This window comes from Thamnophis sirtalis, unplaced genomic scaffold (assembly GCF_051295495.1).
Source record: "Thamnophis sirtalis isolate CommonGarterSnake01/CBP01778 unplaced genomic scaffold, rThaSir2_p1.2 scaffold_5, whole genome shotgun sequence".
Classification (NCBI taxonomy): Eukaryota; Metazoa; Chordata; class Lepidosauria; order Squamata; family Natricidae; genus Thamnophis; species Thamnophis sirtalis.
This window is the reverse complement of record NW_028261385.1, coordinates 37624461-37641455: the sequence shown is the minus strand read 5'-3', so window position 1 is coordinate 37641455 and position 16995 is coordinate 37624461. Positions and strand designations below refer to the sequence as shown.

General features: G+C 37.7%; 1 protein-coding gene across 3 annotated transcripts in view; it reads right to left on the bottom strand.

Moving 5' to 3' along the window:
- The window catches only part of MSH3 (mutS homolog 3), a 57240-nt gene that overhangs the window by 38946 nt on the left and 1299 nt on the right, over window positions 1–16995 (bottom strand). For all 3 annotated transcript variants that reach the window (XR_015696671.1, XM_087715678.1, XM_087715679.1), the window contains exons 2-8: window positions 15629–15749; window positions 14732–14931; window positions 12512–12715; window positions 10446–10562; window positions 4601–4718; window positions 3875–4017; window positions 2211–2377 (exon numbers count right to left, since the gene is read on the bottom strand). Coding sequence is in view for 2 of the 3 variants with exons in the window: in XM_087715678.1 (XP_087571804.1) it covers window positions 2211–2377; window positions 3875–4017; window positions 4601–4718; window positions 10446–10562; window positions 12512–12715; window positions 14732–14931; window positions 15629–15749 (1070 nt within the window). In the remaining variant the exon portion in view is untranslated. The remainder of the gene's footprint in view (window positions 1–2210; window positions 2378–3874; window positions 4018–4600; window positions 4719–10445; window positions 10563–12511; window positions 12716–14731; window positions 14932–15628; window positions 15750–16995) is intronic.

Below are 16995 nucleotides of genomic sequence, written 5' to 3'. Positions count from 1 at the left end.
CATTGTCACTGAAGCATTTGAATATATTTTCCAAAGCCTTCATAGCTGTTCTACCAAGTGCCAGTCTCCAGCAAGTTATTGACTGTATTCCTTTACCGTTCATGGTAGCTTCTAAAAAGCAGAAGCTATCCTCCACTTCAATATCTTGTCAATTCTAAGGCTGGTTGTTCTATCTGCTGTTATTAGTTTGTCTCCTTTATCTCCTTTATACAGGTAGTCCTCGATTTACAACAGTTCATTTAATGACAGTTCAAAATTACGATACATTGAAAAAAGTGACTCATTATAGTTTTTCATACTTACAACCACTGCAACATCCCAATACTTGTGTGATCAAAATTCAGACACTTGCAGCTGCAAGTATTTTTGACGACTGCAGTGTCCTGGGGTCCTGTGATCCCTTTTTGCAATCTTCTAACAAGCAAAGTCAATGGGGAAGCCAGATTCACTTAACTTTCTTAGTAATTTAACTGCAGTGATTCACTTAAACAACTGTGGCAAGAAAGGTCATAGAATGGGCAAAATCCACTTAGCAACTGTTTTACTTAGCAATGAAATGTTAGGCTCAGTTGTGGCATAAGTCAAGGACTACCTGTATTTAATTTTAGTCGTACTTTTTCACTGTGCTTCTTTATCTTTATTATTTTATCTTACATACACACATAGCATACTATTTTAATAATTCTTTTTGTAGGATTTTAAAAAGTTAAATTGAGTTATGAGCAAACATTTCAAGTATTCATGTTGTGTATGTATGTATTGTATTTTTTGGAGTATAAGACGCACCTTTTTCCCTCAAAAAAGAGGCTGAAAATCTGGGTGCGTCTTATACATCGAATACAGCATTTTTTGCCTCCCGGAGGCCCACCCCCTTCACCAAAATGGTCATGCATATCCTTCTGGAGGCTTTCAGAGAGCTTGTGGGGGCTGGGGAAGGCAGAAATGAGAAAAAAAACTGGCCGTTTCCCACCCACCCTCAGCAGCACTCTATAAGCCTCCATAAGGCTATGCCTGTAATTTTTTTGACAAAAACGGGGCCATTTTCTCAAAAAATGGGCTTTTTTGGGAAGTTTGCAGACTTCAAAAACTTTTTTATTTCCTTTCAGAAAGCTCTTTAGTTATGAGAATTACTAAATTCTGATTGATGAGAATTACATTGATCAAATGCTGTGCCAGCAGAAACGAAGTCTTAGGTGCTGCAGATTGTCAGCGATTTCCTTCTCCAGCACATGGAATGCACCTGGAAATATCTACCTACCTACCTACACACTCTCTCTCTCCCTACCTACCTACTGTATTTCTCTATCTATATTTCTCTATCTATCTATCTATCTATCTATCTATCTACCTACCTACCTACCTACCTACCTATCTACTGTATTTCTCTCTCTCTATTTCTCTATCTTGCTACCTACCTACTCTCTCCCTCCCTCCCTACCTACTGTATTTCTCTATCTATCTCTTTCTTTCTATCCCTCTACCTACCAACCTACTTGTTCTCTCTCCCTACCTATCTACTGTATTTCTCTCTCTTTATCTCTCTATCCCTCTACCTACCTACCTAACTACTCTCTCTCTACCTATTTACTGTATTTCTCTCTCTTTCTCTCCCTCTCTATCCCTCTATCTACCTATCTAATTTTTTAAAAAAATTGCCTCTTCAAAACCTTGGTGCATCTTATACTCTGGTGCGTCTTATACTCCAAAAAATATGGTATGTATGTACTGTATGTACACAAACACACACAAACACACACAAACACACGCACACACACACGAACATACTGAAAAGAGAAAAGACACTGGAGAATTAGTGGTGATAGTTTTCATTAATGTCTCAAAATATTTTTTTATTTTATAAATGTTACATTCAAGAATTGTTCTAGAAATCTTGGCTTGATAATGCATTATCTTCATACTATGGAAGTAATATAGGATCTTTGATGAAGATCCCATCCTATCCCAATAAATATTATCCTTATCTATATTTGAGGTAACAGCCATATAAATCAATATGGGGATAAATGGTAGGATTCCAGATCAGAAAACCTAGTACACCATTAAATGATTACTTATTATCAAGACAAAGGGTCAAGAAAGATACATGTAAGGACTTGCTCACTTCTCACACTTATAAAAATCTGAACAACACTTTAAAGTAATGTTTTGAATAAATTAATATCAAATTGTTCTACTATATAGAGGCTTACCATACAGAAGTCATTCTAATTATAACCTTCTCAGTCTGATCTGACACATCTCTAGGAAGAATAATCTCAACTGGCTGCAGGCGTAGTATTAGATTTTCCAACTCTAAACAAGCTATAGAATCTTGAAAACTGTCAAACAGGACCTCTCCTGTAGTAGGCTGGACTGCCTGAAAAAAGAATATAGCAACTTCTTAAATTATTTTCAAGTTAGAATAACTGTGAAACCTTAAGGCATCTTATTTCTCTTTCTTTCACTCTCTCTCTGTCTCTCTCTCTTTCTCTCTCTCTCTCTTTCTGAGTTTAATAAACCAACTTAGATATAGAAGATTCTAAATAATGTTTATTTTTTATTTACATGAATAATTGTCCATACAATATGTAACTATTATTTGTCTTCTGTCTCAAGGTATTTCCCAGAAGTACTTAGCAATCAAGCATTCAATTGTTGTCCCAACTAAGACCATTATTAAGCTGACCATCAATTTTTTAAAACTGCTAAACCAGTGAATATCATTGCACATAGTATAGTTCATATTACATATTCATTTCATATATGTACTAAAACTCAGTTTTTATTTATGATCCTGCTTTTAGTTTCATCAAATTCCAAATTCTGGGATCCAGTATTTGTTTGTCTGCTTGATTGTTAAATTTATTTGCCACCTATCTCGCTGTGAGGCTACTCTAGGCAGCTTTGGTGTTTTGGAGTTGCTCAAGATGCTACTTTATAGATACTCTGGATTATGACTTAAATGAACCTTAGCCAGTTAAGTCAATGATCCTTTTGTAAGATAATAGATGAGGGGACAGCTAAAATCAGTTGGGGAATATTGGTATAAACTGTCAAACTTTAATAATTCTCCAGATGTTCTTATGTAAAATTAAGTTTGACCTGAATTAATTCCACTTTTTTTTCCTGTTGAAAGCAACAAGGCTCCAGTGGAATTTATCAGCCCTTACCAATCTATAAAAGTTTTATATAAAACCAACCAATGAACCAATCAACCAAGGTTAAATCTATTATTCCTTGTATTATACTATTCAGTAGCATCTGTTAGAATGCAGTAGTTCAACTTTTTCTTCCCACTATCAGCCTCCCCAAAACTATTTCAAAAATATTGGGCAAAGGGATCGGTTTGAAGTATAGGTGAGAAGAATTGACAAAATAACCCTAAGCTTTTATCCGTCCTCTATATAACCAACCCATTCCTGAAGGTACTGTGACCCTTAAAGTTCTTGTGAAGCCAACCAAAAAGCAACAGCTGAGAAAGTCCCCTTCATGGCTGGTGCTGCACTTTAAAACAAATTACAGTGGTACTTCATTAATTGGTTCTGGGAGGTGCGATGAGTACCAAAAATGATAAGTACCAAACAGATTTTTACCATAAGGAATAATATACTGAGACACAAGGTAACCGACACCAATCAGTTCTAGCTAATGCATTGAGTACAATACAAACAATGAGTACCAAACAAACAATGAGTACCAGGACAAAATGTTTGCATCAAAATGCATCGAGTACCAAATTTGATGAGTTTTGAAGCAGTTGAGTACCAAGATACCCACTGTATTGTATCTGTATTGAAGTACAGCTGGATACACTGTGAACAATTAACATTTATTTAGTTATAATTATAAATTAAAACTTTTTAGAAATGCTTACCACTACGCCTAAAACAATGTTGCCATTCTTATGGTTTAAATTTTCTTTATTTTCAGAGATGCAGAGAAGATAATTATCCCAGACATTAGAAGATATTTCCTCAGCCTCCATTGAATTATCTAATTTCAACAGGGGATCCAAATGTAGCAAAGTGTTAAAGGAAATTAATTCTATATGTACTTTTTACATAACCCAAATACAATATGACGGTCTGCAACTTTTACTTTTGTACAAGGTCATTTCATGAAGGTTTTATTCTCTACCTAGTTGGGATGGAAACCCTACATTATTAAAGAAAATGTGGGCGGGTTTCCCCCAATTTATTTTACAAACATCTAAATGTTGTTCCATGTGTCACTTTTTAAAAAACGAAGAATCTCCAAATGATTTTTTTTTACTTTCATAGATTGTATTTCAAATTCCCCAAATCACTTTTCCCCTAGCCGTGTGACACTTTTTGAAGCAAATAGAATTAAAGTTAAAACTACACCACACTCATGTAATTAGTTTTGTACAATAATCTATACAATAAAATGCTATTTTAATACATAGAATACCACAACAGGATAACCATTATCCCTAATACGGGCAAGTTTGAAGCAAAACAGAAGAAGCAAGTGTAAATGTAATTGGAAGAATAAACAGAGTATATTTCAAACTAATGAATAAGAGACAGACAAAAATAAATGTCATCAAAATAATTTAACATAAATAATAAAAGGATATCTTCTCCTAGAAATGTAGCTTTGGTATATAGTGATGTTAATTTTCGGGTAAAAAGAGAGCTTTTGTTCTCTCCAACAGCCTTCAAAGCAGCAGTTTCCATTTGTTTTACAACTCCTACCTGCAAGAGAAGCAGAGAACACGAAGCACTGGAAAATGTTAAATAAAAATAAATATATCAAATATTCAATTATTTTAACTCAATTATTTTGACTTAATTGTTAAACCTCCACCCTTGCTGGTCCCAAGCCCGAATGGGAAAGGAAGATGTTTGAGTGTTGGGCTAGTAACCTATCCCTGTAAAAATTATACCCACTACAGAAACAGCAAGAAAGATCTCAAGAAAATTTAGTCAACCAAGTAAGAGTTCTGTTTCGAGCCATATGGTTTATATGACAACACTGGAACAACTTGGGGACCATAATCTGCAGATAATATTGTCCTACTTGAAGAAGTTGAGCTGAAATTACAATGAGTGACGACTGACTTAGATGAAGCAGCAACCAAAATTGGCCTCAGGTTAAGTGCCAAGAAATCAAAGGTCATGTATCCACTGCATAGATATACAATGATTCACAGCAACTTGAGGAAGTAGAAATTGGGGTAGAATATCAGTCAAAATGGAGATGCAGAGATGGACATCAAGTGCTGCATTTTAAAAACAACAGATGTTTTCCAGAAATAAATAAAATCTTATCTTTATATCACTAAAACGTAAACTCCATTTGCTTGCTTCTATAATGATCCCAACAGCCATTTATGCCAGCGAGAAGGCATCAGCAAGTATTAACAAGATACTTTATATCTTCCAACAAGGATGTCTTTGCCAAATCCTAAAGATTCACTGTTTTGACCATGTTATTAATGAAGAAGTATTCCAAAAGAGTTTCTCCCGCAAACTACATAACATTGTCACATGCAGAAGATACAATTTGCAGGTCATATTTTCTGCATGGAGACCAATCAAATTCCCAAGATGGCAAAGAGATGGACACCCCAGATCCCCAGATCAAGAGGATGCCCCAAAAATAAATGGCAAAGAACATTCATAGAAGACTTAAAGACTCTAAACATCAGCTGGGAAGATGTTGAAGTAGTCACCAAAGACTGAAAATGCTAGAGATCCTTTGCTGCCCGATATCCTACATACCGTGTTTCCCCGAAAATATGACATGTCCTAAAATAAGGCCAGGCCACTTTTTTCTGGTGGGCAAAAAATGTAAGCTCCCCCAAAAATAAGCCCCCTGAACAACCTCCCCCTCCAACCAGGCAGAGTGCCGCTCACCAACCTAGCGGTATCCCAAAAGCACCAAGCTGGAGGAAAGGCGTGGGGGGGGGGGCAAACACTCGCGTTGCTTGGCACCTTTGGGATACCGCTAGGTCAGTGGATGGCACTGTGCCCAGCTGGAGAGGCGGGTTGCCAGGCGGCTGCTCTCTTGCGAGCGGGGTGCCGAAGAGCCGGGCACAGCCTCAGGGTCAAACAGCTGTGTTATGCTATGACAAGCAGCTGCCCGGAAACCCCCCTTTCCAGCCGGGTACAAACTTGCGTTGCTTGGCACCTTTGGGATACCGCTAGGTCAGTGAATGGCACTGTGCCCAGCTGGAGAGGCGGGTTGCCGGGCAGCTGCTCTCTTGCGAACAGGCTGTCAAAGAGCCAAGCAGAGCTTCAGGGTTGAACGGCTGTATTGCGCTGTCGCAGCAGCGCAACACAGCAGCCATGAGACGACCACACTCACGAGCAGCCATCTGGCAACCCCGCTTTTTAGCTGGGCACAGCCACTGTTCCCTCTAAGGTGCACGGCTGCGCGGCCGCGCACGTGGAAAGAAACCCCGCACAGCAGTTTCTAACTGCCGCGCAGAGATTTCTGTAAAGTAAACGTGGGGAAGTCCTTTGCAGGCGGCTACAACTGGCCGCCTGCAAAGGACCTCCCCAGACTTGTTTTGAAGAGCACGGCTCTTCAAAGGGGGATTCCTTCCTGCGAGACCCCGTCCAGAAAATGCGGGGAGCAGCAGCGGAGCCCCGGGGCTGCTTCTGCTGCGTCCGCTGGACTGTGGGGCTGGGAAGGGGGCGGGAAGAGTGGCAAGGCTGGCGGTGGCCGGTGGTGGCAGGCTGGTTCGCCTCCTCCTCCTCCAACAGCACTGCCGGATTTCCGCCCAACGCTGCGGGGGCGCCAGCGGCAGCTTTGGCGGCTTCACCTCAGCCGCAGCGCTGGGCAGCAAATGTGTTGGTGCTGTTGGTGGAGGAGGAGGCGGCAGCAATAGCACCTGAGGACAGGACAAGAACCAATGGAAACTTGTCAGAAGGAGACTCAAGCTGGAAATAAGGAGAAATCTGACAGCAAGAACAATTAAAATCAATGGAATCTTAATTCATTTGCTACAAGTTTTCAAAAGACTGGACGGCCATTTGTCTCAGATGATATAAAGACTCCTGCCTTGGACAAGGGGCTGGACTAGAAGACCTCCAGTATCCCTTATGATTCTATGATTTTAAAAACCACAAGCTTTTTACAGCTCGCTTGCAACTTTACCAAATTTAATTCAGCCATTTCCTTTTGTTATTAAATGGGTATTGCTAGTTCAATGCACATGCGCTCCTCTTTTAAGATGCTGAAAAAATCCCCATGACCTACAACAAAATTCATTCTTCCACTCTTATCTTGCCCTAACTTCTGATAGGTTCCTGAAATATAGATCTGTGGGGCTGGGAAGGGGGCGGGAAGAGCGGCGAGGTGGCGCAGTGGTTAAATGCAGCCCTGCAGGCTACTTCAGCTGACTGCAGTTCTGCAGTTCGGCTGTTCAAATCTCACCGGCTCAGGGTTGACTCAGCCTTCCATCCTTCCGAGGTGGGTAAAATGAGGACCCGGATTGTTGTTGGGGGCAATATGCTGACTCTGTAAACCGCTTAGAGAGGGCTGAAAGCCCTATGAAGCGGTATATAAGTCTAACTGCTATTGCTATTGCTATCTATAAAATTTAGTGAAAATATTTCTATCTATTTTAATACAGACTCGTAAAACAGATTGGGACAAATGACATTAGTGCTCTGGGATAATAGCAGGTTTACTCTATTTGGATTTTCAGATAAAAGGTATCTTTTGTGCTAAGTTCTAACAATGTAGTTCTCTAATGTAACTATGAAACAGTCCAAATATATAATTCCCCTCAGGGAGGAATTCTGGGAGTTGAAGTCCACAAGTCTTAAAGCTGTCACGTTTGAAGACCCCTGGGGTTTTTTCCCCCTAAAGGGTTAGGGGTGCAAGGGTCTTGTAACAACAGCTTTAAGACTTGCGTGCTTCAAATGCCAGACTTTCTGAGCCAACATTTTGGTTGCTAAGCAGGAGCGTTGTTAAGTGATACTGATATTATATAACACTTTTAATTAAGCGGGTACCTTGAATAAACATAACTTTGAGTTTCAAATAATACTGATTTTGTTGTTGTCTTAGGTGACATCTGTGAAAAAAATTCAGGTGCTCAGGCATGAAAATATGCCGCTCAAACACTATACTTTTCTGCTCACACTGAAAAAAAATTAGAGGGAACATTGGGCACAGCGCCATTCACTGACCTAGGGCCAAGCTTTGTGTGCGCCTGTTCGCCACCTTTCAAACTGGTGGAAATCATATCAATTAAATTTTTCCTCTGGGAAACAGCAAGAAACACTGATATATAGTCATTTGTACCACATTTTTTAACATATGATCAATAAGTAGACTTCACGCCTTGGAAATATATCTTGACTATCATAACATTGTGATCTGACTTAGTAACCAACCTCTGATTATGACATTACATTTAGGGCACACATCACATCACTAAATCATGCTTCATTTTAATCACACTATAATGATTGGAGTCATACAATGTGATTATATTCCCAATCTCCATCTACATTTATGTTAAATAAGTATATGGATCGCCATAGCCATGGTGCCATAAGGAAGGAAGGAAGGAAGGAAGGAAGGAAGGAAGGAAGGAAGGAAGGAAGGAAGGAAGGAAGGAAGGAAGGAAGGAAGGAAGGAAGGAAATAAATGCTGGTGTAATTAATGATTTTGGCACGCACACTTTTTTTGCGTATGCAAACCTGCTTTGTTAGGCTTGTACAGTAAAATGGGAACAGAGTTAAAATTCACTCCAGACTCTGTTCGTTGCTTTGCCTGCACAAGCCTAATTAGTTTTTAAGAAAACTATGATCTTTCCTAAGTTGCTTGTGATATCCTGGAGGGTAACAACTCTCAGTTAAGAAAGTTCCCATTACTAATCATTTTAAACAAGAAACAAAGAATTGCAGTTCAGTGACAGAGCATTTGTTTTGATTGTAGAAGTTCAAAACACCTGCCTAAAATCTTGAACAGTCTTCACCAAACAAAAGAAATAGTATACTAGGACAGATGGATCAATTATCTAATGAAATAAAATAGCTTCCTGAGTTCTAAGCCAACGTTATAAATCATAAATGATACCAAATAGAGAGAAAAAGCACACAGGTAATATTGGAAGATTACATATAAATTCAGTGAGGATTAAATGCATGATTTGATTACCGTATTTTTCGGAGTGTAAGACGCACCTTTTTTCCTCAAAGAGGCTGAAATTCTGGGTGTGTCTTATACATCGAATACAGCATATTTTTTTTGCCTCCCGAAGCCCCTTCACAAAAATGGCCATGCATACCCTTATGGAGGCTTTCAGAGAGCTCCTGGGGGCTAGGAAGGGCAGAAATGAGCAAAAAATGGGCCCTTTTTTGCCCCTGCCCCCAGCAGCATTCTATAAGCCTCCATAAGGCTATCCATGCAATTTTTTTTGACAAAAACGGGCCCGTTTTTGCAAAAAACAGAACGTTTTTGCTTGTTTTTGGCTCCCACAGGAGCATTCACCAACCCCCCCCCCCCAAGGCTATTCATGCCTTTTATTTGAAAAAAACGGGCCCGTTTTCACGAAAAACTGGCCATTTTTGGGAGGTTTGCAGAGTGCAAAAACTCCCCCCCCCCCTTTTGGAAAGCTCTTTAGAGTGATTGATGAGAATTACATTGATCAAGTGCTGTGCCAGCAGAAACAAGTCTTAGATCAGTGTTTCTCAACCTTGGCAACTTGAAGATGTCTAGACTTCAACTCCCAGAATTCCCCAGCCAGCATTTGCTGGCTGGGGAATTCTGGGAGTTGAAGTCCGGACATCTACAAGTTGCCAAGGTTGAGAAACACTGTCTTAGATACTGCAGGTTGTCAGTGATTTCCTTCTCCAGCACATGGATAAATACATCTGGTAACATCTACCTACCTACCTACTCTCCCTCCCTCCCTACTGTATTTCTCTCTCTATCCCTCTATTTACCTACCTACCTACTCTCTCTCTCTCTCCCTACCTACTGTATGTCTCTCTCTCTCCCCCCCTCTATCTACCTACATACCTACCTTCTCTCTCTCTCCCTACCTATTGTATTTCTTTCTCTCTCTATTCCTCTACCTACTTATCTACCTACTCTCTCTCTTTCTCCCTATCTACTGTATTTCTCTCTCTCTCTTTCTCTAACTACTCTTTCTCCCTATCCACCTTCTGTATTTCTCTCTCTTTCTCTCTCTCTCTCTCTATATCCCTCTATCTACCTACCTACTTTTTTTAAAATTTGCCTCTTCAAAATCTTGGTGCGTCTTATACTCCGAAAAATATGGTACTTCAAAACCAAATTAGATAATAGTTTTGTCTTGGAATTATAATTACAAACTACTGTTCAAATTAGGAAGTAGAAAATGACACTTGCTTTGGAATATTTTATTTGAAAGCATTCAACTCTGAAAAACAAGCTAACATAAAACTAGAATTATATATGTAGCTTTGGAAGCAAACCTTGTATCCCTTTGCTACAAGACGGTGAACATGAACAAATAGTCTGTGCGTTGGTATGCTGGCAGTCATAAAATTGTGATTTTTATTACAATATATATTCAACTCCTTGGCAGCAATCTATAAAATATAATTACAGATAATTAAAATTTTATTCTCATAGAAATGTAGATACTACAAAATTCTTATGTGCACACAGGTACTCCTTGATTTACAACCACTATTAGCACTGAAACTTCACTAAGCAATATGGTTGATAAGAGAGTCATATTTGATTTTACGACCTTTTTTGCCACTGTCATTAAGTGAATCTATTTATCCCCATTGACTTTGCATATTGGAAGCTCCGTGGAAAATTCATAAATGGTATGTAATTCCAGGAAGCTACAACACACGTAAATATATACCGGTTGTCAAGCAGTGCCGCAATTTTGATCACAGAATCAGAGAGATGCTGCAACTATTGTAAGTGCAGGGAACTGTCATAAGTCACATTTTCAGTACTACTATACCTTTGAACTGTGCTAAGGATATGATCATAAATCAAGGACTAATTATATAATAATTACTTAATAACATTTACTGAAATATATTGAATAATTTTAAAAATCTCAAAAGATTAAATAATACTTCAACCTTATTAATATACTAGCTGTGGCCCAGCCTGGGCGTAGTGGGGCGGCAGGTGGGTGCTGCCATTGGTCAGGACTCAGGGCTGCTGGGCCGGGCGAGGCTGGTTGGGGGAGATGGTGCCGGGGCTGTCAGCCTCGTGGAAGTTGTTGAGCCTCGGAGTTGCGCTCAGGCTCCCCAAAGTCGGTGGCCTGGGAGAGTGAGACGTCCAAGATGTCGGAGGAGGAGAAGTCCTTGGCATGCCGCCTCACGGGGCACCCAGGGGCCACCGCAGCCTCGCTGCACCTCAGGCTGACACCGCCGCCACTGCCCCGTCGGAGCCAATTTGAAGAGGCCGTAGCGGGCTGAGAAGCTCCGCCTCCACCTCCTCTGGAACTCCACTGGGCTGGCCCGAGGTAGGCTGGCTTAAGGGCGTGGGGAGGCAGCCGAGGGATGGCGCAGGTGGCACCAGCAAAGGCCCAGTGGGAGGGGAAGGGACAGAGGGGAGGCCAAAGGGCTTCGGCTCCCCTTGGCAGAAATGGTCGAAGCTCAACAGAGGAGGGGCGGAAAGGGGAAAGGATGCGGCCGCAGCCCAGCCACACATATAAAGGGACCATCGGGACAAAGCTGGAGAGTGGCCGAACTGTTCCAAATATACTATACTCACTAAATGAACGCTATGGTAAACGACACAGCTCAATTCCAATGCAATGTCACACGAAATAATTAAATCAAAATGAAAATAAAACAAAATCTATGAAAATTCAATATAACAATGCAATCGGAAACACTGAAATGGAATCATGAAATATTTAGTATATCGTGTGTTACTTTTATATCCACCAGATGGCACTGGTTTTCAAAAAATCATGTTTTAACAGAAAATCATGTTTTTACCTGTCAACAGGTGTGAGATCTAAGTAATATATTTATATAAAAATATTCACGTATTTGAATGCAACATTGTGTCAAAATTTCAAAGCAATCAGTGAAGAACTTTTGGAGATTAGCGATTTTGAACAAACAACCATTACATCTTTATTTATATAGATTATAATTTTATATAATTCTGTCTAGGCATGCAGCAGCATAAAAGAGGAACTTGGGGGGGAATCATAATTTTGGCAATACTTACCTTGTATTTCAAGCAAAATTTAAAATTAAAACACACATACACATAAATTCATATCGAATACTTGGTAAAAAAAATCAGACTTGCAAATAAGTTGTTAAATAGATATGTAAGCACTATTTGGAGCCACTAAAAAGCATGCTGCTATTGCAGCTGTAACCTCTCTACCAAGATATAAACCAATGTCTGCTTACAGCTCTTGTATACTTGGATGTTTCTAAAGTATCATATGTTACCTTTTTGCAAATAAGCTTTTCAATCATTATGCACAATATTAGTAACAGCAACATATAACTATAACGCCATGCCATTCATAGAAGAGCCTTACCTCTGCATCATCTCCAAAAAATCTGTACTTATAACCACACTCTATAAACAGAATAGTATCCTTATACTGTTTTTTTAGTTCTAGGAACTGGAGCTCAAGAGGTGTATATACAATTTTGGTTGTTTTTTTAAAAGTTGTATCTGATGTATTTCGGGTATTTTCAGATCTCGTATTCGTGGTGAAAAAGTGGCAGATATCTCTTCCCTATATGTAAAATGAAAATATTAACAAGAAAATTTAGCAAAATTTAGCAAAAGTATCATTACTCAGGCAGGAGCATGAATTATTATTGAACTAAATTCCAGATCACCCTCCTTTCATTAGTGACAGAATGCCAAATCTAACTCAGGAAGTAAACAGAATTGGAAGCCCTCTCAAAGTAACACTACAACAGTGTGAAAAAACCAAGAGGTGTTTACTTGGAAAGACAACTATAGCCAAAAATCTGGTGAGCAACTAGAAATGTTACCATAGCAGGCACGCTACAGAGCACAGAGTATACAAGCAATTTAGAGAAGCATTTGGACTGGAAAAACAGATACAACAGACAGTTAAATGTTTTGTTCCAAGATGGAACAGAGTGAGAATAAGGATGAAAAATCAAGTATCTGTGGAGTCCTTGATGCTCTCTGAGCCTGGCTGTTTTTTTGCACACATTGGTCTGCCTTCTAACATAGATGGTGTTACTTAGTTGGGTAATGAAATCTGCAAAGAAAATCCAAATTCAGGGAACATCAAGGACCCCACAGTTCAACTCTTGAGCTACAAATATCCTCTTTTAAAGTCAATGAACTCAAATCATTATCAGGTATACTATGATAGTAATTGTTTCCCCATTTTTATTATTACTTTTTCCTAAGGAACTAGGCTATTTTTATAACAGTCCTGTTTAATGGATGCATTTTACTACATTAATTATTTTAACCCAAATTGCAAATTTATAAAAATTCTGTAGTGTTTTTTCTGATAATTTTCTAGCTTTGCTTGTATTGTTTTCTAATTATATCTTAACAATGTATGATGTATTTTAAAAGATCAAAAACTAAAATAAACAAATTTTAATGATAATTTAAAAGTTGCTCTAGTAAGAAAAATTGCAATCATTTTTCAATAATATATAGAATAATTTACTTAGATATCCTTGAAAAAAATCATTGATTTATTTAGCTATCCTATATGTACAATTCTCAGAATATGTTTTGTCAAATTTAATATGGTTTATTTTTATAGGAATAGATTCCTTTGTATTAGAAAACACCAAGATCTGTTAAAATCATTACTTAAGCCCATTAGGATTAGCACAGCAATCTCATGGGTCTGGGTGCAAGAACACATGTCTCTTGCTTTTTATATAATCTATCATCTATTCCCAATTAAAACAGAAAAGGAGAAAGAGGAAAATGAGTTTCCTAACCCTTTTCCCTATCGGAACATATTTTTTTCTCCTATAAATTACTCTAAAAGGAAATTTTCCCATTCTAATTTTATTTAGCATAAATTAAGAATGTAAATTACTCCTTTAAAGGAACTTTTGATCCAAAGCCATTTCTACCCTGGCAGAAGGAATATCCATCAGAAAACAATTGAGGTTTGCCTTAGGATCACATATTAAATAAGGCAGACAATTAAGATCAACACATAAAAGTAAAATTTTCAAGGAGAATTCAACTCCTAGGAATTTCAGACATGTCAATGTAATTTTCTTAGCAGCAATATCCATTTTTCAGTCTATCGCACAACCTTAGGATTTTATGGTGTTAGCTTTTCATAAAAAAGCCAAGCTCAGCAAAAAGCTGCATCTATAACAATTACTTTATGCTTATTCATGCTATTTCACATGTTACCTGGCTACCAAACAGATACATATACAGAAATGTAGTCTATATATAATGTGTTTGTATATATGTACACACATAAAGTATACACATACTCATACGGATATACTGTAGTTAGTCTTTATTCACCAACTGACTTCCAGCACATTGCCATATCTACCCATACATAAAATCCTGATACAATTAACTGAACTACTTAACATGTACTATCTTCATTATTGAATCTTACAGATAACTGCCATTGTCACTTATTCATTTGTAATGGAGAATATGATGATACAAGATTTAACAATAGTAAATTGCTATCTTAGCATCTTCAAAATTCAGTCAATGTTCACAATTAAATTGTAACAGCTAAATCAAAAAATAGCAAAGAACTGATTACCTTACTTATATCTGGGGGATGTAAAGTATCATTTGTTTCGCTGTTTCCAATCACAGAATGTGATTTCAAAGCTACTGATTCTTTTCCATGGAAATTTTCTGAAGAAACTCTATTTCTTGGAAGCTCCAAGCGGCTAAATGCTCTCAATTTCTCAAAGGTTTCTGAGCATATTTCAGAGCGCATACATTTGTTTGTTTCCCCTTCATTAGCAATATAAATAAAATGTTTTATCTCAAACATACTACATCCAAGGAATATTTTTCATCATTCTTCCATACACATTTCTTAACCAATAATTATGCTGATACCTATCCTGCTCAATAGCACATAGCTTTGGCTGTATTATATAACATCAGTCTTTAAGCTATATTGCTTCTCCCTTGACAACAGTGCAAAAACAGGGATTTTAAAAAATATATAAACATCCTGTTTTATACACTAGTTATTTCTTGATCTTTTCATATCTATCCAGAAATCTGTTACCAAAATCATTCATATACTTTGCTCCTTTGAAAAGGTAATGCTGTCATTAATTTCCAAAAATCTCCTATTCTGTTCCTTTAGAAGAGTAGACATTTATGACAGTCTAATATCTAAACCAAATAAAGTGGCAGAAAATATAGATTTACAAATATTAACAGTTTAAAATATTTACAAAATATGATTGAATATCAAACAACAGGGTTTCAACAGGTATGTTGAAACCTATTGTGGTTAAGTTTCAATTAGGTGATAGATACTAATGTGAACTTTGTAAATAACAAGATAAAAAGCCAAGGAAAGTTCCTTAATTCTATTTTGCTCCTAGATTTCTAGATAACCACAAAAGCCGCAGAATATTTCCCAATTTTTGTGATAATTCCTGGACAGAAAGAAGTTACAGTATTTAGAACATACCTGTGTTCTGCGTATCCACTGAATTATTCTCTTCTTTTTCATACTGTAGGTACTTTAAGGATTTGTCAATATATTCTTTGTTCTTTACCAGTTTTTTCTTTTTCCTATCAGGTTCAATAATCTAAATAAAGAAGTTTTAATATGTTTGTGAAGTAATCTGTTTTGTATTCAATTAATAAAAGCCAAAAAAATCGAAACAACTGAGGCTTACTGAAGTTAATCATCCTTGCTTTTGATCTGTGATTACAACCATAAAGCTATTTATTTGTACTAATCCATAACTAGTCTGACAAGCTTTTCTAGTTTCCAGAAAATTAAACCAGAAATCAAGATTGATAATTGATTTCAAATTTCTGATTTTTATCACTGAAGACTATCGGGGGTTGTTATCCAGATAGGATGACTTAATGAATTATGTGAATCAATGCCCATCTGGTACTTTTGGAATGATGTTGATATTTATATGTTTTCTCTCATACATAAGGAAAACAAACTATTTGAATCAGCAGTCAACCATACTGAGAAAATGTACATTGTATTTCATTTTATACCTTTATTTATGAATGAATTTTATAACTTTTATAGCATTTTGAATGTGCAAAATAGCTCAATTTGTCACAATGATTTGAAATGTATTTACTTTAAACTAAGATCTTAATTCAATAATAACTGAACTTTTTCTTGCTTAAATATGAGACAGTACCAACTTTCTCCGTCTTATAAATACAAAAATGATCCTGAGATCAGATTCACCAAGTCAGGTTAAGATGAATCTGTATCTTCTGGAATAATGCACTAGATTAGTGTTATATCAAAACAAGCATATACACTACTCCATGTAATTCATCAAGTAGCCCAAATTGTTCACTCTTTCTTAGTACTCGATGAATTTTCTATAAGAACATACATATCTATTTGAATCAATTTTTTAGAAAAATGCACTAACTTAATGGCTGGAGAACGTATGTCCTCTCTTTCTGCTTTAACAAGCAATTCTCAGCATCACTCAACAGAGGCAGTTGCCTTGAGGGGCTGCTGGAATTGCCTAGCTATGCTTCACAAGCCAACTTAAGTACAGCAGGGATAGTATAGCTCAGCTTCTAACGCTTAACAAAATGGCAATAAGCAAAGATACTGAAAGATGCCATTCCAGTACTTATCCGGGTTTTTTTGCAGCTCAGGTATGTTATGCCTGAGAGACTCTCAGGAGGCTGCTGACATGAAAGAGGAACCACAAGAACAGTGTACGTGGCCAGCTATTTTCCGAATGGAAGACAACATTTTCTCCTGACATGAATCTAGTGCAGGAGGGATTTGGGGATACAGGAAGTCCTCTACTTACAACAATTTGTTTAGTGATTGTTCAG